A 22,669-nucleotide genomic window follows, 5' to 3' on the forward strand; every position below is an offset into this window, starting at 1 on the left:
AGTTACCTTTAAACAGTGGACTTTTATTGCTCAGGAATATGTTTTACAGTATTTTGGTCTGTTTCAAATAAAAAATTTCAAATGCTCGCTACCGGTAATTATTAAAACTATAAAAATAAAAGATAATCTATAAATTATTTGATGTTGTGAAAATTATAGATTTTTTGCTAGAGCATTGTTACATAACAAATTATATTATCACTACTATATAACATGGTGATATGAAGTAACCTTAAAGGATGGTACATTTTACTTCATTTATTTAAATTTGATAATGAAATTAACCTCATCAAAATCCTGAGTCTTCCTGTTTCAAGCATCTGTAACTACAGAAGAATCCTAAGTGTTTTCTGTTTAACATATTTTGTCACATGATGAGAGAAATCACTAGTTTCACATTTCCTCAGGAGTGTGACACAGAATATACCATATACTAAACATGTCAAATACCTTTTTTGAATTGGAATTTTTTATTCAACCTAAGTTCTTCATGATACATGGATTAGACAGAGTGACAGTGTCAAAAAAGGATCATAAATTAACCAAGTGTAAATAAAGGGCCATAACTTCATCTGAAAAGAAGAGGAAGATACAAAAATGTGTTATTCAGAATATTTGTGTCACTAAGAGGAACTGAATAATAAACATCATCAGATTTATCAACATGCTGAAACATTATCAAGCTGTGATTATGTTGCATTTTGATGGTCTATGGGCTGCAGTTGGGCAGGCACATTATACTGCTTCAGCACAGTTTGGATCACAAGAATTAATACATCAGATGAGATAACCTTATCATCTTGAGCCTCATATTCATTGAGTCGATTATTTTGCAGACCAGTAATATTTACAGATGCGCCTCCCAAACTGTAGCTATCAAAGCTATTGTGTTGACAGTTATTGACAGTAGGGTGAAGAGTTAAGCATGCTTCTTATCACTCTCCTTTTACTGTGGAGTGTTTTGGACTGTTTTTAAAGCACAAACAGAAGCATCTATCAGATTTATGCTACTCAAAGTCAGTTTTCCATACCAGTAAAAAGAAACATGATGCAGTCTAGACTAATCACATGTATGATACCATTCATAGTATTACTGCCCATTTATTTTTGGGCTGAAGGAGGGTGTCCCTCATTTCATTTATACTTATCTTATAAGCATAGCAAGTAAGTGACTCATATTTCACTTTCACTTAACTTACAAGTTAAGTATGCTTTGTTTATTAGTAAAGTGTATGTATAAGTAAAGTATACTTCATTTAAAAGTCAGATGCCCAATTTGCATTTCATGTATAGGTGAAGTGTCTAATTTCTTTATTCATGTATGAGTGAAATTCCTGATTTACATATGAAATCCTAATATTTCATATATAAGCCACTTGTAAGTGATCTATAAGTAAAGTGGGAAGTCACTTACAAGCCCTGTATACATGGGTAATATAAGTGTCACTTATTTGTCACTTATACATTTTTTTTCTGTAAGGGAGTGCTCATGTCTAAATCAATCACTTATATTTAGGGTGCAAGCATTCATTACTAATTTAATCACTGATATTTAGGGGCAAATGTTCATGTCTAATTCAATCATCTATATGTAAGGGGCAAGTGTTCATGACTAATTTAATCAACTATATATAAGGGGCAAGTGTTCATAACTAATTTAATCATGCATTTTTATGAGCAAGTGTTAATGTCTAATTCAGTCAAAATGATTAATGTTGAATGTTTTTGGCTGAGCTTTGCTGCTTTATATAAACAAGCTAAAAAGTGGCTTTGTTATTAATTATAAACATGGACCAAGACTCTGACAAAATGGAATAGAAAAGATGAATGTTCTAAAAGTACATCATCATGTGGCAGACAATGTACACAAGGTATGAATGACTTCTCCGCTCCATCGGTTACAAACAAATGTCATTATTAAGATTATAATTAACTCAAAAAAAAGGTCTGTTACTTGGGGAAAAAAGATTGGATGAAATCTTTAAAAAGCACACATTCATTTGTAAAGATGTTCAGCTAAATAATGGCATCAATTTATGTCTAAGGATTGTTAATCTAAGCAGACAATAATACCAAACAGATAGGGTGGGTTGTGTTAATGGTGGAAGTGGTGTGGGGACTGGGATTGAAGATAGATGGAAAAGATGATATTAATGGGCCCAATATCTCAGTTAAAGGTATTACTTGCTACAAAGGAAATTGAAAGTTAATCAAAGTTTATGTTTTTTGGGTGCATGGTTACCAGGCATTGAGTCATTACCAGGCATTGAGTTGTTTTCCTCATTCTGATTTCTTTCTCTCCTCCGTAGGTGACAGTGCTGGATGAATGTCGCAGTGGAGTGAAAGCATCCTCTGATTGCTTGAAATACTGCTGTAAATCTATTCCTTGTTGCCTGGCAACATCGTCCGTGGCATGAACACTCACACATGTATCTACAACAGCTATGAGAAGATGATCTGTAAACAAGAGTTTAATATAGTTAATGTAAATATCAACATCTGATTTCACCCTAAAAACTTCTTTCTTAAATGTCCCCTTCAGCATTGTGCCCCATTATGTATATCTGTAAAAGAATGATACATACAGTAAAACTATCTTCTAAAATATTCGTTGTTTCAAAATCAATTTTTTGCATATGTTCCTTTCTGCAGCTCTTAGTTTCTTTCATAATTAAAATGCAGTTAGATTATTTGATTTTCGTTTTTATCTCATTATGGATACTTATAAAAGTAAACTTCATTACTTTATAATGTCATGATTCTTCTGCAGACTGGACCTGCATCTTAGTCAAAATAAAGTGCTCTGAAACTAATTATGTAAACCTCTGGATACCGCCATAAAATAAAAAAAAATTGTTAGTTGCAACAGTGACTTCATTAGAATTTGCAAAACCCACAAAATAAAATTCAGTCTTGAAAAAAAGTTTGAGAAAAATCAATTTGTAAAGGTCTACAAAATTGTACCACACCTTTGACAGCAGAAATGCTTCGTATTTGCAACAGGAATCAAACATGAACTAGATGTGTGCTCACAAAAAATGAATGCTCCAAATTCTGATAGATTAAAAGCCAAATTGCAGATGATTTTTTAAATATGTATAAAAATTTGAAATCTGCTATTCAGGCATAACAATTTAATTAGATCATCCACATAAGCACACCAACATGTCTATTAAATCTAAAGTCATATTTTGCTTAATAACATGGAAGGTTTTCATAAAAAGACTATGAAATTACAAAATTTGAATATGCCTGCAAAATTTTGTCTGCTTTGATTGATTCATGTGCAATCTTGATGCCAATAAATTTCTGGAGATGGACAGATGAGGGGATGGATGGTATGAACAGATGACAGGATGGAAGGTATTGACAGATGATGGAATGGAAACTATGGATAGATTATAGTATGGATGGTGTAGACAGATGATGGGATGGATCATCAGGACAGATTATGGGATGGATGGTATAAAAAGATGGTTGGATGAATGGTATGGACAGATGATGGGATGAATGTTATGGACAGATGATGGGACGAATGGTATGGACAGATGATGGGATGAATGTTATGGACAGATGATGGGATGAATGGTATGGACAGATGATGGGATGGATGGTATGGACAGATGATGGGACGAATGGTATGGACAGATGAGGGGATGGATAGTATAGAAAGATGGTTTGATGGATGGTATGGACAGATGATGGGATGGATGGTATGGACAGATAAGTGGATGGATGGTGCAGACGGAACCAAGCCAAAATGTATCTGCCACAAGTAGTGGAAGCAACAAATGTAATTAGTAATCTATTTAGACTTCATGCATATGCCTGGTCCATGGTTTTGACATTTTTGAGAGATCTGTAAAACTGTAATTTAGCAACAAATCTGAAAAATTCAGTATCAAGATAAAATACTTTGAGTTTAATCAGCCTTTATATATATATATCTTACCTCCAAACGCAAAGGTACCTGATGTAAACACCCAGAAAGACCAACCAAAACACTGAAAAAGACATAAAAACTGGTATTATGGCTTTGTAGTATGATAAATACAGTATCCATAATAAGTATATACTGTAATAAGTATTCAGCAGAATGTGGTGTATTGTCATTTTCAAACACTATGGAGTTAACACATATACTTTATCAATGATTCGACACCAACTTGCTAGGACTCATGTTTTCCTCCAAACTGGCATGATAATAAATCTATAGCTGGTATATAATAACAGAATATTTATGCATTGATTCCCTTGTGTGTGTGTGTGTGTGTGTGTGTGTGTGTGTGTGTGTTAGGTGATGTTGGTAGAGTGAAAGGATGAAATAAGAAAGGTTTAATTAAAATACAACAAGGACATGCAAAATATTCACTTCAAGTCCATTTTAAATTCTTACATTTGAATCTTCTAGTTACTCTCTCCAAAGATAATTAAATATTAGAAGACAATAACAAATCTTAGGATGGAATCAAGCTAAAACTTTATTTAAAATTTAAGATTAAGTTCATATTACTGTACAAAAGATGTTATATGCATGTGTAAAAACTGAATCTGTGTATGCAGTGACCTTGCCTGAATGTCATGTTGAAGGTAGGGGTGAACTGATATGAAATATATTATCAAATGGTTCTTAAGTCCAAGTCTAATAGCTAATCCTCTCAGGTTTTGGGGCTCATCGTGTTATAAAGACTTTACTCAAAAACTTCATACCAAGATTCTTAAATGACCTTGACCATAGCTGGTTTCCAAGGGAGAGAAGAAGTGCATTATTATGTAAGGCAGAGATTCCAGATTTTCCAAGTATTGTAGTTATGAGCTATCCCTTACATGGTTTGGGAGTTGTGACCCTACTGAAAAACTGAAACATAAAAATTTAACCAAGAATCTTAAATAATCTTGACCTTACCTGGTATCAGAAAGAGAGTAGAAGTTCAAGGATATGAAAGGTAGAGATTTTTGATTCTCCACATATGACAGTTTTACCCTACTGAAAAACTGTGACAATGCCTAGGGATCATAAGGAGAGAAGGAAAGCATGAATTTGAAAGATGTGTGCCTAGTAATTCTACATTCCAAGCATATGGTACTTATGACCATAAATGGATACTTAAATCAAAAACATAACAAAGATGTTCAAATGAACTTGATTTTGCCTGGGGTTTCAGAAGGAAAGTGGAATCATATGAATTTACAAGGACCACTACTTTATGATTTTTTATTCCAATTATAATAGTTATTACTCCAAGGTTTTGAGACTAAATAAAAATTTCAATCAAAGACTGATCAAATGCTGAGGATAGTAATGGCAATGAACATGTCACAGGCTAAATATGTGACACCTACTCTCACCTAACCTAAAGGTGACAAGACATAAAACTGCAGCATAAATATTTATTTTATACAAAAATTGTTTGCAAGAATTAAATTACCAATACATGAGTAGGAAGACTAACAATGCCAATTTTGCCAATGTTTGTGAAACTTTTCATTCATTGAACATGAGGCCCAAGTAGGTCTAACATCATTCACCTGGATGACATCTGCTTCATTCATAAATGCAAAAATAGTTTGCTAAGAAATATTGGTTTAGTAACATGCTTTTCGTTGATATATCTTAATATTTTGTTGATTCCATATGTTGTGAACTAGTGATATTAGTGTTGGGTGCATCACCACGAGCCAAACTCACCACATTTCACTTAATGTGATCTTTAATAAAGCAACATTGGTATAAAATCAAAGCTCGGACAATTCTGGTTATATTATGCTGAGCAGTTCAAAGCCATTTGAAGATTTTATATTTTTAGTAACAGTGGCCATTACTTTTATATTAAGAGCCTTTATACAAGCAAACTCAGATCTAAGTTGGGATGAAACTGATTCAATCAATGTGATTTGCAACAAGATGTTGAAAATAGCAAGGGTTGATTGATGCTATAAGCATGACTACTGAAACATAACATAACAAGACAAAGTGTCACAGAGCAGGACCATACAAAAACCTCAGTGAGCCTTTATAATGGCCATGTGATCTAAAACAATTAACACATTTACTTATCTATAATGTGCATCAACAGCAAATTTGTATCATAAATTATGTTTATGTGGGAAAGTTAATATTATATGTTAGGAATTCAAGTCAAGCAACCTCTGGAATCCAGGCCTTCCAGAGCAATGAAAAATCTGTCTTTCCCATCTAGATACAATATACACCAGATGATCGTTACTGGACCTGTGACATATTGGCCACACCCCAATTCCTTCCATGGCAGCCACCATCCAGTTTCAAACTCCCAAAGCAGAAACACAAAAAGTAGATATGTTTAAATAATATGTTATCTTTGAGTAGCCTCTTTAGAGACATAATGGAGGGACCCAGCCCCCACCCCACTTGCCAGCCTGAATCTATTCAGCCTCCAGTTACAACACATAATTTAAGGACAATATTTGACTTGATACAAAATTTCATTTGGTTATGTGCTAACTGACTAGATATTAACACTAACTGGGGCAAAAGCATGCATCATATTGGGAAGTGCTGACAAGTGTGGCAAGAGCCATATAAAGAAATACTGTAAAGTATATGTACCATGACTTTCAAAGGTGTGAAAGAAATTACCTTTGCATGAGGTGTGGCATTGGTGTTAATACAAGCTATGCACTGTGTGGCTTCAAGACTTTATGTGCACTCCCAGGAAAGAAACAAAATTATTTGGTTGCTTTAAAAACTTCTATGGCTGGCTGTTATTAATAAGAATTTTAACAATTTACTTACTAAGGTACACTTATTCATAATGGCACATGCAGAACAAGCACATGTATTCAGTGAAGAATATGAAGCACCTACAGGATTTGACCCCTTTGTCTCAGGGGAGATATAGCATTGCACTAGCTCCAGGATAAATTTTGCTGCCAACAGATCATTCATGCAAACCAAGGAAGAAGTCCCCTTACATTTTGACACGGTAGAAATGCACCCTGTGACTATTCCAAAACACCCAGACAATGACTGGTATCACCATCTTCATGACACAAGAGTTTGAAGCTGACAATTATGTTAACATCTTAAGCACATTTTGCACCAAAGAAACACTAATTGCTCTGTCATGGAGATGTTGACATTATTCTGGTATACCACCTGCTCTCTCACTGAAAATTTGACATTATTCCAGGATACCAAGTAAAAAGTGATAGCCTAATCTCAAAAACCCAAATGACCTATCCACATGCGGTAATCCTTCCTAGAACTTCTCCTGACAGGTGAAATGTTTCTCGTTCACATAAAACAATTTGAAAATGCTCCAGTGGCCAAGGCTTTATGGAAGGGACAGACGTTCTACTGGCCTAGAATTTCCTGGAGCTCAGGATAAGATCCTTTCTTCCTTTAACAACTGAGTGTTGAACTCATTTCTGATACTTTCCAAATTAATTGCTTAGGTTGACATACTGGACATCAGATTTGCACCATTTTCATTTAGGACCAAAAAGACATCACAAGAAGTCTTCTGGTGCAAACCACATGCTTATGTACCTTGACATTTTGTTTGAGTAACAATAACAACATTTTCAACTTGTCTGCCATTGTGGCAATATAATATAACAAACTGGCACCATGGCAGTCAAGGACCAACTACACACTGTAAGTCTTTCAGTAAGGGCAAATCAATATGACCAGGGAGAAGTAGGAACAACAAGATTTGCAAGATGGCCACTGTAGTGGCAATACTGCAAATCAGATCAGTACAATTTTTTATTGACAATGAACTTGACATCATAGAAAGTATTACAGTAAAAAAAAACATGCTGATATCTCCACTCATTCAGGAGAAATTGTGATAACAAGATTTTCATATGAGGCTGAAATAGGCTTCATTCTTCTGAACAGTTCAGCTTGTAAAAAAGATGCATATACATGTTCACAGCTCCACACTTTAAAATGTACAGCACTCACTTGGAATTACAAGGGGAGTTAATTTGTTCAGTATGCATAGATTTCGAGGTCTGTCCTAACTCCCCTGGGCCCTGCCCTTGAAGTCAGAACTAAGAAACCACTTACACACTCACCCAAATATACTTCACTAGGTCAGAGATCAGGCTTTAGATTTGCAAACTGGAGGTTTAATTTAACCACCATCTGCTCACTTGAGCATTGAATTTCTCAGGATATGTTGTTTCTGTGTTGTACATTTTTTAAGATCATGGGATTATATATATAATCTTTGTGTGTGTGTGTGTGTGTGTATGTCTGTGTGTGGGTGTGTTATGAATATCTATATTTTTTAAACTCCTGGTTATCTATTTTTGTATCTAATATTTATAATTATTATTCATGGCTGTAATTTGTATGGAATATCTGTTGTTATGTGACCTGGCTCTGTTTTAAGAATGCAAATTGAATAGGATCTATGAACAGATGTTTACATAAGTATTGACAATTAGTAGTAATAATCATAATAATAAGACTTAAAATGGTGCCTATAGCATAGTTTCTCAGTGACTAATGGGAAATGGACTTTTCTCAGACTAATTCTGTGGTTTTCCATTGGTTGCATGAGATCACATGAATATTAGTTCATCAAATCAATAGTGTCTGCTGTCACATGGGGTCTATTGCGAAGTACAGTCGCAATATACAGTTTATACAAGGAGAAAATTAAGCATTCCATTTCATTCCGCATTTTTAGTCATTCACACTTTTTGTGTTCCTTTTGTAAGTCTGCAAATGTATTTTATGCTGTACTTACATTTGTTTAGACTGTTCAGTGGAAATAGAAGGTGCCCATTGTTTGGACTATATTACTCTGAAACTGTTATAAATTATTCAAAAGAATTTTGTACAATGCCATCTTTGCCATCTTGACAACATCACAGTTCTTGGATGACCAGTACATTTGTGGTGTCGAAAATTATAATACCCAAAATCATCCAAGATCTTGATGATACAGCTTAATACCTACTTTACCGTATATACTCGTGTATAAACCCATTCATATATAAGGTGACCCACCCAAACTTAATAGGCATGAATACTCAAGAGTGCATGACCCACGTATAAGCCAACAAAAACGTCAGAGATGACATCACAAGTTACACATTGTATGCATTTATTAAGCCAAACTTACATCAGCAAAAATTACCCATATAGCTCTCTTGGGGTTGGCATGTACGATTATTACATACAAATTGTATAAATTTGTTGGAAAAGTCAAGAAATTTATTTAAATTTCTGTTTTCTTATTGTTTTTGCCTAATTCAGACTTGTGTACAACTTAATCATATGATGACAAAAATTGAGCATTCGCAGGTTGCTGTAACACTACCTCCCCTTTTTGACTCAATTATTGTTTGTTTATGTGTTATTACATTAGACTTTTTATATCAGTGCACCAGTAATTATGTTTTTATTTTGCAATGTTCTGAACTTTGAAGTTTCTAGAAGCAATCTTGTTTATAAATTTTTTGGGAAAATTACCCTCATCCCGGTTGTTATTATGTCTTAGATTTTTATATTTGGACTATTTATTTCAGAATAGTTCATTCCTATCTCAACATCAGTCTTTAAAGGAATCAGTTTTAACTGTGTTCCTGTTAATATTTGAGAGGATTTACTGGAATTACAAAGTGCTCAATAATAATTTCACACTAAATCACTATTTTGGGATTATTGTGTATTCATTTAGAGACGATGTTAATTATATCATTTTGATACATCAGGACTGTAAGCACATAAACACTATTACAGGCTATTGGTACATCAGCACATTCAACATTGGAATTCATTTGGAACACCACTGAAATTCATTTACAATACCCTGTTCATCTGGATTTGTGATAGAAGTTTTAGGACTATCTGGGACTTAGTTCAAATTATTGTAAGTTCTTTTTAAATTTTCACTTTGTTTTGTAAGGAAATAAATTATTTGTTGAATTTTACAAAACTTGTTGGTTTTCACTCTTTTCTATTACTTAGTTTAAGACCATAAATCATAACAATATAAATATAAATATGCCTACTAAATGTGGTTTGTCAAAAAGGTTTTACTTAATCATCATGCATACAATGATTTTGTGCAGAAAAAAATTCACATAGGATTCCAAAGATGGGAACAAATTTGAAAGATTATAGTAATGACTATAAAAACGAAAATTTAATCAGTACATATGCTTATGGCCATTATAAAGTGTGTACAATTTATGGGCTCTGAGTGTAGAAGTTTCTATATTGTTACGCTAAAATGATTGACAAAAGACATGTGAACATAGCAACCAAGCAATATATTCCATTCTGCTATCACAGTGGGATTCTTTATGTCAAACCCCATCTCCAACAAAAGTCTAAATCAAAAAAACTTAGCAAAACTTTTGATGACAATACTTTTGATTTTGCTTCTAATGATGTTGTCAAGGTGACCACTATATTGTCTTACTTTCCAATTAATGTGGTCTTTGACAAAATGTGATGAAACTGGTATTACTTACATGACAGAGGAATAGTCACACCATAAACAACGCCCATATCTGGAGCAGGAGTGGTGAGATAATTATAAACATCACCGCCACTTTCACCCATTGAACCTGAAAATAATTTATAAGACTAAAACTTAACAGCTATGTACAGCAAGCAATAGGTTCCAATGTGAAAACAGTATCCTACATTATAACACAGTCAAGTAATCACAGCGAATTCAAAAGCAAATCAAAATGGGGTAATACAACACCACAGCAAAAACTCAATACACACATCACCCAAGACTATTTTCAACTGTAATAATCACTGAACATGAGCAATATAACCTATCAAATGAACTGGTTCTCTTATGTTGCCAGAGTTGCCTCCCTTGTCCAAAGGGAGATGCTGATTCTTTTCTGCAGTGTCACATTCCTATTAAAGCAACACCCAAGATATCCTGCTCAGGCCATTACAGACACCGCTGATGCTTTCTTTAAGAAGGAAAATAAACAAATTTTAGAGGTCTCCATAAAATTAAAATAAATTTATTTGCTTTTTTTGGGTTAGGCCTGATTCACTATATAAAGCTGACAGTTGCCAGCATATCCTAACACGAGGGAATAGGTGTAGGAATTTCCTGATCGTGTAACAAAATGTCTGTCTATTTTGTGTGGCAGTCAATGGAGTTTAAATTACATATGATGTAGAAAGGTCAGAATATGATTACTCATATGGTAGTATAAGAGGCGATTGTGGAAAATCTATTGTTAAATCTATTTGGAAAACACAGTCTGAATTTTACAAGACATATGATTGTGTGCTGCTTCAGGAGACATGTGAGTATTGTGATCTTCCACAAAAAACCTAATGTATTCGCTTCAGAAGACATGTGAGTATTGTGATCATCCACAAAAAAAACTAATGTATTTGCTTCAGGAGACATGTGAGTATTGTGATCATCCACTAATGTATTCAATTCAAGAGACATGTGAGTATTGTGATCATCCACTAATGTATTCAATTCAAGAGACATGTGAGTATTGTGATCATCCACTAATGTATTCAATTCAAGAGACATGTGAGTATTGTGATCATCCACTAATGTATTCAATTCAAGAGACATGTGAGTATTGTGATCATCCACTAATGTATTCAATTCAAGAGACATGTGAGTATTGTGATTATCCACAATTAAAACTAATGTAAAAGCTTCAGGAGACATGTGAGAATTGTGATCATCCAAAAAAAAACTAATGTATTTGCTTTAGGAGACATGTGAGTATTGTGATCATCCACACAAAAAACTAATGGTCATTTTATGTATTCGCTTTTCACTGTAACTGTAAAAGGTGCAAGGAAACTAATTTATACCAACATTCTGAAAGTCTGGCCTGAGTAAACATCAGTGGTGGTATGTATTCACATGGCCATAACAGTTACCTCAGTTGTATTGTTATTAATGTGACATATACTTTTAATGCTAGATTATTGCCGGTGGTGACATATTAATAAAAGCCATATTCCTCAGCACTAAAGATAATCAAAGGTCTTCAACCAAATCCCAGCTCTGAATTTCTTTTTACGACAGTCAAAAACATACTGGAACCAAGAATTTATCATCACCTCTGATATGTTGGTTCTCTCCTAGTTAAAAGATCTGATAGCCTGATACCCATGTACCTCCAAATCTAGATACATGTGGCCCTCCAAATCTAGATACATGTGTACCTCCAAATCTAGATACCTGTGTACCTCCAAATCTAGATACACGTGTACCTCCAAATCTAGATACATGTGTACCTCCAAATCTAGGTACATGTGGCCCTCCAAATCTAGATACATGTGGCCCTTCAAATCTGGATACATGTGTACCTCCAAATCTAGATACATGTGGCCCTCCAAATCTAGATACATGTGGCCCTCCAAATCTAGATACCTGTGGCCCTTCAAATCTAGATACATGTGGCCCTTCAAATCTAGACACATGTGGCCCTTCAAATCTAGATCAGGCTACCCCCTTATTCAAAGTGAATTGTTGTCATGCTTGTCAAACAAAGTGTTACCTAATTTACCTTAATGAAACCTTGATGACATACATTCTGAAGTTCTTGAAGGACACTGGTAAATTAGCAATATTTGGTTCCCTGCTGTTTCTCTTGTCCATATTTTATTGCTAACCAATATTGAGAACTCATCTGTCTTGCACAAACCCTAATATGCTCTTCCTTTGTTCATGCTGACTTGGTAATGTATCACTGGTTAAATATATTGAGTGGTAACTATGCAAATGTTTCAAAATCAATCTAAGCTAGTGGGTCAGTGACTCATAAAATGTCTAAATACATTTAGTTACACCTTAAAAGTATTAAGATAATATTAATTTATATTTTAATCCATTTAGTTCTTAAAAAAGTTGGTAGTTGCAGTTTCTTTTTATACGAGTGTTTTCTGTAATTCTGTCAAATCCATAGTAATATCGCAAGAACTTATTATAAAACTTCATGAGGATACTGGTTTTACTGATTGATATAAAAATCATCAATGCCTCTAAATTATGTCATACCAATTGCTTCATTCTGTCATATCATGCCTTTAGCTGAATTTATCATATTGTACATTTTACTATATTCTGTCACATCACACTGCATACTGTATTGTTATGTCGCATGATTTATACTATTATGTCATATCATACCTCTGCCATACCTGCATATGACAAAATTGTTACATACACAGACTTTGTGGTATAATCCAAGTAGTTTCTGATTTTTGTCCATACTGCTCTGCATTACAGGAAATTGGGTTGGATGTAACTTTGGTACAATTAACATTCCTGACTTGCACACCACTCCCATATGATTCAACCTGAAGACCACCCTGGCTAGTAAGTCCTTTCCATCTGTACATGACTCTCTGCTCATACATCATTGGCCCCTTACTTTGAGATTCAGACCAACAATACAAAATTGCTGATGCCACCTTTGGATTTCCTTCAACGTGCAGGTTTCTGTAAATGACTTTTGGCTGTGTCGGTTTTACTGTAAAAGTACATTTTAGAATTTCAGTTACTGATTTTCTTTTATCTAAGTATTCTGAATTGATCTATATGGATGCATGTAGTAGCATTTTATGGCACATCAGCACAAAAGTGGTTATATGGCACCAAATATTCTAATTTGTCTTTATCCCAAAGACTTTTAAAAAATGTACAGTCCTACTCATTGTTACAATTAAATTTCTCAAACTATCATTAAAATGCATTAATTCTCTATTAAATTCACAATAAAGTAATGCCTAACATACATAAACATATACTGAGTCAATAGAGTTTCTCTTACATAGCAAGTTGCATGATATAAAAATATTTGTTTTGTCACAGAGCCCTTAATTTGACAGAAGTGACACAGATAATCATAGTGAAACCAAAACATCTGAATTAAGGAAGGTATGGGAAACAAGAGTCTCTAGAAAGGACTGGTAGTCTTCTATCATTTTAGGAATTCAAGATAATTGTATTTTTACTTTCTAACTGCTGAGTGTTGAAACCATCTCTGATATTCCAGAGTGATAAAATTTTCATATTAGCCACTATGGCAGCCATATTAGAAGTAAGATCAACACCATTTTCATTCAGATCTAACTAGATACCAGTAAAAGAACTTTGGTGAAAACCCTGTGTTGATATGACTATCCATTCATGTCAGTTATTGAGAGGATTTTCAATATGTTTATTGTGGAGGACATATTTGAGGTCAGATTGGCCCCATTTTTACTCAGGACCAACTGGATATCAAAATTAGTCTCCTGGTGAAATATTCATGATGTATGACTTTCTATTGAAGAGGGGTGGCAATAACATGATTTTCAAGCTGGCTATCATCATGGCCATACTGAATAATCAGATCAACACCATTTTGATGTAGTACCAACTAAGGCATCATATGATGGCGTCCAGTGAAAACCCAATGTTAATATGACATTCCACCTATGAGGAGTAGTGACAAGCTTTTCATGATGGCCACTGTGGTGGCCATGTTGGATATCTGATCGCTACAATTTTTACATAAGGCCAACAAGACACCGAAGTCTTCTTCCAGTGGAAATTTCATGCTGATGGCATGATGATAACAAGATTCACAATGCAGTTGGAACATCTGAGCAGCAGCATTTTCATTTGGGACCAACAAGACATCATAAGATGTCTTCTGGTGAAAACTCCATGCCAATATGACCTTTAATTCAGGAGTAGAGACAACAAGTTTTCAAGACTACTGCCAAGGCAGTCAAACTGGACATCAGATTGGCTCAATTCTCATTTAGGCCTAACTAGACAACACAGAAAGTCTATTACTGAAAATCCCATCTTGATACAACCATCCATTCAGAAGGAAAAGCGATAACATAATTTTCAATATGGTCACTGTAGCAGCCATATTAGAAGCCAAATGAAACTATTAATACTTAGAACAAACTAGACATAATATGAAGTTTTCTTGTGAAACCCCCATGTCGATATGACTTTCTGTTCAGAAGGAGTAACAATAACAAAATTTTCAAGATGGCTGCTATGGTGGTCAAAATGGATATCAGAGTGGTACCACTTTTATTAAGGACAAAATAGACACCATCAGAAGTCTTTTGGTGAAAACCCTATGCTGATATGACCATCCATTTAGGAGGAGTACAATAACAAAAATTTCATGATGGCTATATTGGATGTCTGAGCAGCAGCATTTTTATTCAGGTTGAAGTATACCTTCTGATGTCTGTGTAAAATTTCAATGCAATCCATAAGTAGTGTAGGATGAGTAGCAATAACTTGTACTAATAGATGGAGAGACGTGTCACTATGGACAACAGGCCATCCCATATGTCTTCAGATCTCAAATAAGTCAAGTTAAATGAAACACTGTTACTCAGTCAGCATGTCTGTTTCTAAAATATTTGAAAAGATCAAGGTAAATTAATTGCAAAAGTATGGGATGGGGGGAGATTCCATTTTTTCTGAAAAAGATGATTTGTACACAACAAAATCTGTGACACATTGAATGCAATATAGTACTGAGTGGTAGTGTGATCATAAAAGGTCATAATAAAATGAAATATCACTTCATAGTGTATATTACATATTATTTGCATGAAAAGCCAGTCTGTTTTACTTCAGAATTCTCCCCTTTTATGCCTCCAGCCATACTCTGACAGAGCTGGAAATGTCAATAATACAATTTTTTGGCCCTCCAACATTTAGTTATTAATCTTTGTGTAAAGTTTCAGTTTTCAAGTGATTGCCTGAGGTTGTCATAATGTTTTTCATCTCTTTCTCCGAGAATGTGAAATCTAATTCTTTGTTGGAAGTTTCACTGTGTCTGATATTCATATCAGTTTTTGTTGGTTTTAACATCGTGTTCACTAAGTCATTATGTCAGCAATAATTTGAATATCTTTTGTGATTAGGGCATGCTATTGGGATTAAGAGAATCTATGTTGGGGTTTGCACAAGGAAATCTCAGTCAAGAGGTTGCATTGTTTTTCCATGAGGCTCTGCAAAGGAGGCAGACAACAAAATGTAACCCTACAACTGGGATTTCCTTGTCTTGGTACAAACATCAACATAGATTATTTCTCTCATTCAATTTTTTGTTTCCAATTACATTACAATAATCCTGCACTTTTGCAATATAGTTAGCAGATTCAAAACACAATATTCATTAGAAAAGAAAAAAAGATCAATAAGTGAAACCAACTTCTGATTGTTGCATGTATGAGGTGTACAGATGACTATTAAGTACATAGGTTCTACATTAGAAAATAGAAACTTAAAATCATTTGCTATTATTACTGTATTATCACATGTAATCGATGGATGTCATGTGAAAATAACAATAAGTAATTAGTATCATTTAGACAGATAACTTCTTACATCAGTTCTAATTTGAAAAAAATTATACGGTAGGCAATGATACAATACAGTACATAGCTCAGTCTAACAAAAGTGTGTAATGACATGGGAGATTTCTAATCCATGATATTCTTTGAAATTTCTATGTTCTGTCCTGGAAAAATGGCATGTGTTGTTATTGCTGGTACAGTGATAGACTACATGAAAATTTTCTTATGGAATAATGTGTGGACTAATGAATGAACCACTCCAATTGGTAAGTGTAGGAATTTTCATTTGTTTACAGTGGTTGATTCAACTGGGCTGGTTGAGGGTGTTTGGCAAAGTTTGAAGAACACAGGTCAGACATAACACATTTCTGGTTGTTGCCAGCTTTGCAGAGATGCTCAAGAGTTTGGATTTTTGTAGCCAATGATGTGTTTTGCCTGTGTGTCTGGAACAGTCTTTTCTGTTACAGTTCGTTCCACACAGCATCGTGAATTTTATCCTATCTGTATCTCAGTAAATTTTCATGTCAGCATCATTAAATCCAGCTAAAAGTACAGAATTATTTCACACAAAGTTTTAGCTTTTAGCTACATTTAATGAACATTTACTAAGTTACAGATATGATAAAATTTGCCATCCTGTTTGTAGTTTCTAGAATTATACCAAATAACTCAACTTCATGTGCATTTTTGTCAGTCTCCCTAAAAATCTTCTGTAAAGTGTTATCAAAGTTGGAGAGATCTTAAGTTCCTTTATGAGTAAATTTCTTTTTGTTAAATATCTTTTGTTGTTGTTATTTGATTTTATAAAAATTCCATCAGATACAGTAGAAGACAACAGGGGTTCTAGCAAATGGACACCATCACTGAGACAACCAGACTTAGGTGAGAAAATTAAGTTTAGCAAAACAGCTAGATTTCTGTCACATGGGTGGGAAAAAGAAATCTGTTATCCATCATTTCATACCTTTCATGATTAAAACAATTTGGTCACATGCCAAGATTATTTTTAACATCTCTCCCAAGAAATATTATGGGATATACTAAATATATGATCATTTAGAGATAATTCTGACCTTTGCTATACAAGAATAGGAGCATGTGGTAAAAGCAGATAGACCAAACATTATAACCAGTGCATTTGACAAAGATATTTTACTTGATGGATTTAGTTCATGTTCATAAAAACAATTATTTTAGCAATTCAGACATTTACTAATTGGCTGGTACATGTGTATTAAAGGTAAAAATATGTTATGTACACAGTTCAATTTTTTGGCACCAATTTTGCTACACAAAACCACATTTGTTTTTGGCTGAAAAATTGAAAATATTACTTGCATCATACAGAATGTAACATTCCAATCCAAGCAGAAAATAATATGTTTATTGAGTTTAGCCTCTTGGCTTTTGTGTAGGATGACAATTCAAACAAGTGTGATTTGGCTGGTTCTAGAAAGGTCTCTTGCACTAAACTTGTTATTTATTTAGGGGAATTGTTATACGTTGATGGTCTTTACATGCAGGTGTTTGCTGTAGAAATTCTTTAAAAAACAACCTACATTAATCAAAATCATTCTGTTACTTTCAATTAAACAAGACAATATTAATAAATAAATATCTTTAATTTGCTCTCAAGTAAACAATACTGTGGATTTGCTTGCTAATTGGATAAGAAATGTTTAGTAGTTTCCAATACTACAGAATCAGTAAAAATGACTATGTACAATTATCTCACCTGTGATGAAAAAAGGAAACAATTGAATTTTTCTTCAATGTGGATCATTTCATTCTTTTTATTTCATTTTAAAGTTGTGGTTTGTAGTAACCAATGTCTCCACAAAATATTTACCCCAAAATCAAAATGAATATGTTTAAAATCCTTCCTTTTTCATTAAAAACTAATACATTCACACACATCTAAACAAAACCAAAACCCTTATTAATGTAAAACGAACCTTGGACCTGAAGAAATAATGCTGCCCTAACTCCTCTGCTTGCCTGGAAGATGTACATCCCTGCATCTGATCCTGATGTGCTGTTTAATTTGATTCCAGTTTTTCCAGTTGCATTGTTTGTGACAAATTCAACATGATCTGATTTGCTATATAGAACATCACCTGATACATTGACCAGAACTTCATTAGTTGGACTTGTCACCACATAGTCCTGTGTGACACTCCATAATAACTGGACAGTCTGATTCACTTGTGTTTCCACTAGTCCATCATTCCTTGTGATAACTGAAAATATGTTTGTTTATTTGAGATTTATAACAAAGAAGAGCTAAAATAGCGAGAAAAAATTGAATCCAAGAACCAGATGATGATGATGATATAATGATGATGATGATGATCCATGGTTTATATATAGAGAAAAAAAAAACAATGCTGTAGCTCACAAACTTTTCGTTACCATTACCATATATGTCCAAAGACAAACCCATGCTTGATAAGCCCAGCCACATCTTTGTTTCAACATATTGGCCAATAGACTGTCTCTTCTGATCATAATAAGCCCACTCAGTACTTTATGGCAAATGTATTAGGCTGGTTCCTTGCAAACAGAGTGAAGACCAATTTACAAATTTATTAGGCTGGTTCATAGGCAAGGAGAGTAAAGACCCATTTACAAATCTGGTAACAAAATTACCTGTGGTTATATATATATATATACCTTTACAAAAACAAAATATGTACTTATTTCATCCTAGATTCATAAAAAAATGTACATCATGATTCGCACACATGTATATGCTAAAATGGACATCATGCTTCGTACCCATGTATATGCTAAAATGTACATCATGATTCGTACCCATGTATATGCTAAAATGGACATCATGATTCGTACCCATGTATATGCTAAAATGGACATCATGATTCGCACACATGTATATGATAAATGGACATCATGATTCGCACACATGTATATGCTAAAATGGACATCATGATTCGTACACATGTATATGCTAAAATGGACATCATGATTCGTACCCATGTATATGATAAAATGGACATCATGATTCGTACCCATGTATATGCTAAAATGGACATCATGATTCGCACACATGTATATGATAAATGGACATCATGATTCGCACACATGTATATGCTAAAATGGACATCATGATTCGTACACATGTATATGCTAAAATGGACACCATGATTCGCACAAATGTTGTTAAACGGGGGGAGTGAATCTCCCTCCGTATTTGGTTTTCGTTATCTAGGGGTTGACCGCCCTCAATGTTATTGCCCGGTTCGAGTAATTGTAAATATAAGTGGTGAAACTTATAGGTGGAATAGATAGAGATCTGAGCAGGTATATAGAACAAACCAACACGAGCCCCCCCCCGTACATGTAAACAAACAATTTAATCAATTACATACAAACACTGTGAAAATTCATTACATCAGGAATGTACTCTGCTTTTAGAAATTTAACTTTCTCCGAAATACAAAGAAAACGCAAATAGATCTAAATAAAATACTCGATATGTTTACTGATAGATTTAGTTCATCATAGGGTCGAGGGGACAATCCAAGTCAACGTCTTGTACGATTTCATAACCTGCTCGTCCTCAGTCTGGTTTGCTTCCTTTGTAGCTGTTCAGACCCTTGGATCTCAAGATGATACTTTGTACCATCCGTCTCATGACACTCTCAGAACACTTCTTCAGAAATTAATACGCCGCAGGATTGCGTCACAGGATAATCTGTCTCATACATCCCAGGAGCTATTTTCTTCCTTTTAAATAAATATAAATAGAGACAACCTAAATTTCCTGTTATTTATGAAACAGTTAATTCTTCATTATTCTCCCTCGTTATCAGATTTCACTATCAGTGCTAAACAGATGCTAAGGCTATCAATCGACTCCACATGTCCTATAATGATCCTAGTTAGTCAAATGGCTAATTCATTATGCCTTGACCTTACACATTACCACATATGCAAGGCCTGGGGTTCTGAACCAGCCTCAATTTACACAGCGAATAAATAGGATACATCACATCAATCAATTACTAGATCATTTCCGTCAATACACACTTATTCTTAATCATACGTGAAATCTTCTAAATTCGGCGAATTCACACAGATTCTCGTAATCATATTAACTAATGTAATGTATTGAATTCTTAGATCATAATTCTTATGCAAACAAGACAACAAATTAAAACAATTCGTCAAACTTAACTAAAGAAGATTAATGTATGACATTCCTATGCATAAACTCAACACAGTTATACTTCATAAAGCAAATTATTACACAAATGTAGAAAAAAGATTCATGCAGATACAAGTAAAGAACTTCAGCAAAGTATTATATACGGCATCAACAAATTACATGGAATTGTCACACTACCTTTGCTTTCAACGTTCCTCCCTCTAATCAGTAAATTAGTTCATCAGTTCCTTTCGACAATCGTCCCCTTTTTGGACAACAGCTTTACGGAAATTTCTTGCAAATTCCTGGAGTCATAACCTTTGGGTCCCCTCTTGTAGGAAAAGCTTAGACTGAGTAAAATTTGATGCGGGCGATATTAAAACCTATGAAATTTTGTGTTGGAACACGCCTTCTCATTTAACATACCAATCAGAATCAAATATCTCTGCCGCCTTTTTCCAGAGGCGCCAAAGTCAGGGTCAACTTGACCCTGGTAGTTTGAGTAACAGAGTTTCTGTGTTCTCTCAATTGTGACAACTTTATCATGAAAATGAAGTTTTCCTTGTCCTAAATTGTCCGCCTGGCTGCTGTATAAACAAATGTTTAATTAGGAACAGAATTCTTTCTCTAAAGGACATTACCGTACACGGTAGTATGGCAATATGATATGCGCTTGTCTCCATAAATCTAATTAATGGTTGTCTGGTCTCAGCTAATGTATTCTTGTTAGATAGACATAAAATTTGCCACTTCACACATGTATATGCTAAAATGGACACCATGATTTGCACACATGTATATGCTAATATTTAAATCAGTAAGGGTTATACATGCTATTTTTATACAATTATTAACAGTAAAAATACATCAGAAAACAAATGTTTTTACAGCTTACATAGATAGTTACTCTTTCTAACAATATTGATTCTATATCATACCACACAGTGAAAATATGAAAAGAATACAATTTCTTCTAAAAATATATTTTCTTCAATGATATTTATCAACACCCAATTATAACACTAAGGTAGCAGAACTTTATCAATTCCCTCCCAGGCTAAATGCTTTTAGGTGCAAAGCTAAAGGTGGCAGTTAAACAGAGCGATCCACCTTGATACTGGGATTGGCTGCAAATCCCATGAATACCTCAGAGTGCATGCTCTGTATATGAATGAAACTGTGCAGATGCTGAGAGGTGTGTATGTGCATTGTGATCAGATAAGTATTAATAAAGAAACATATTTAACTAGAAAAAATAGGTTTCTTCTTCAAATATGTTACCTGATCATGATACCGTGGAGGAATAGGTAAGAAGTGGAGCAAGTTAAATTCAACTGTAGAGAGACCATTTCCAGTCTCATAAGGTGTGTAAAGCAGCCTCCCATGCTAGGGTACAAATTTGGAAGGAAATCCAGTCAAAGTTGTGACGACATGTACTTAGGAAGCTGCTGAACAAACCAGGATGATAACCTGTTGTGCCAGAGCTATAGGCCCCATGAGGTCTATCTGTGCCTTTTGAGATGCAAACTTTCTAAGGTAAAAGCAGGAAAAAGTTGACTCTGACCTCCTTCCAATAGCTTGTATAATAAAAGTTAGGGAACAGTTTCACTTGAATGTATTGTTCATTGCAACTTCATTAGTCAAAATGTGTAGCAAGTTAATTTGATCTTTGGTTAATTCACAATTTGCGATGTGGGTGGTCCATTTATCCAGGATGAAAGTGCCTATACTTATATGTCATAATTTTCATTTAAGAGTTATGAAGAGATGGGATCTCCATTGAACCACCACCTTGGTCCTGTTCAGGTACCACTTCAGAGCTCTCACTGTAGACAAATCTGAGATAAAGTGTCCAGAGTAGTCAGTGGTTTCACTATTTGGATGGAATGCTTGCCATGATGGCTGTAAGTTAAAATGAGGAAATATATGTATCTCTATTTTCCCGCAAATTTCTGCTGCTAGATTTATGAGGTCACTGATCCACAATTTCTCCCACTTGATCGGAGTGATCAGGATGCAGTGACACTGTGATTCTCTTCCTTTGTTGTATCACCATTGAAATCAGGGGTATTGGAGGGCAAGTATATCCATCCAATCTAACGAAAGAGCATTAACCACACAGGCTTTCAGACCCAGAACTGGTGGGTCAAAGTTGGGAGTTT

General features: G+C 34.4%; 1 protein-coding gene across 4 annotated transcripts in view; it reads right to left on the bottom strand.

The window, feature by feature from the left end:
• Window positions 1-22,669, bottom strand: part of LOC149794592 (uncharacterized) — a 72,946-nt gene that overhangs the window by 37,424 nt on the left and 12,853 nt on the right. For 2 of the 4 annotated variants that reach the window (XM_089968878.1, XM_089968877.1), the window contains exons 4-8: window positions 18,295-18,579; window positions 13,183-13,488; window positions 10,480-10,575; window positions 3,953-4,004; window positions 2,261-2,457 (exon numbers count right to left, since the gene is read on the bottom strand). In XM_089968878.1, coding sequence (XP_089825004.1) covers window positions 2,261-2,457; window positions 3,953-4,004; window positions 10,480-10,575; window positions 13,183-13,488; window positions 18,295-18,579 — 936 coding nt within the window. Of the gene's footprint in view, window positions 1-2,260; window positions 2,458-3,952; window positions 4,005-10,479; window positions 10,576-13,182; window positions 13,489-18,294; window positions 18,580-19,842; window positions 20,140-22,669 lie in introns of those variants that run through there. The other 2 variants (XM_089968880.1, XM_089968879.1) reach the window with 2 other exon arrangements.

The sequence above is a fragment of the Sinohyriopsis cumingii genome, chromosome 8 (assembly GCF_028554795.1).
Source record: "Sinohyriopsis cumingii isolate HCF-2022 chromosome 8, ASM2855479v2, whole genome shotgun sequence".
Lineage (NCBI taxonomy): Eukaryota > Metazoa > Mollusca > Bivalvia > Unionida > Unionidae > Sinohyriopsis > Sinohyriopsis cumingii.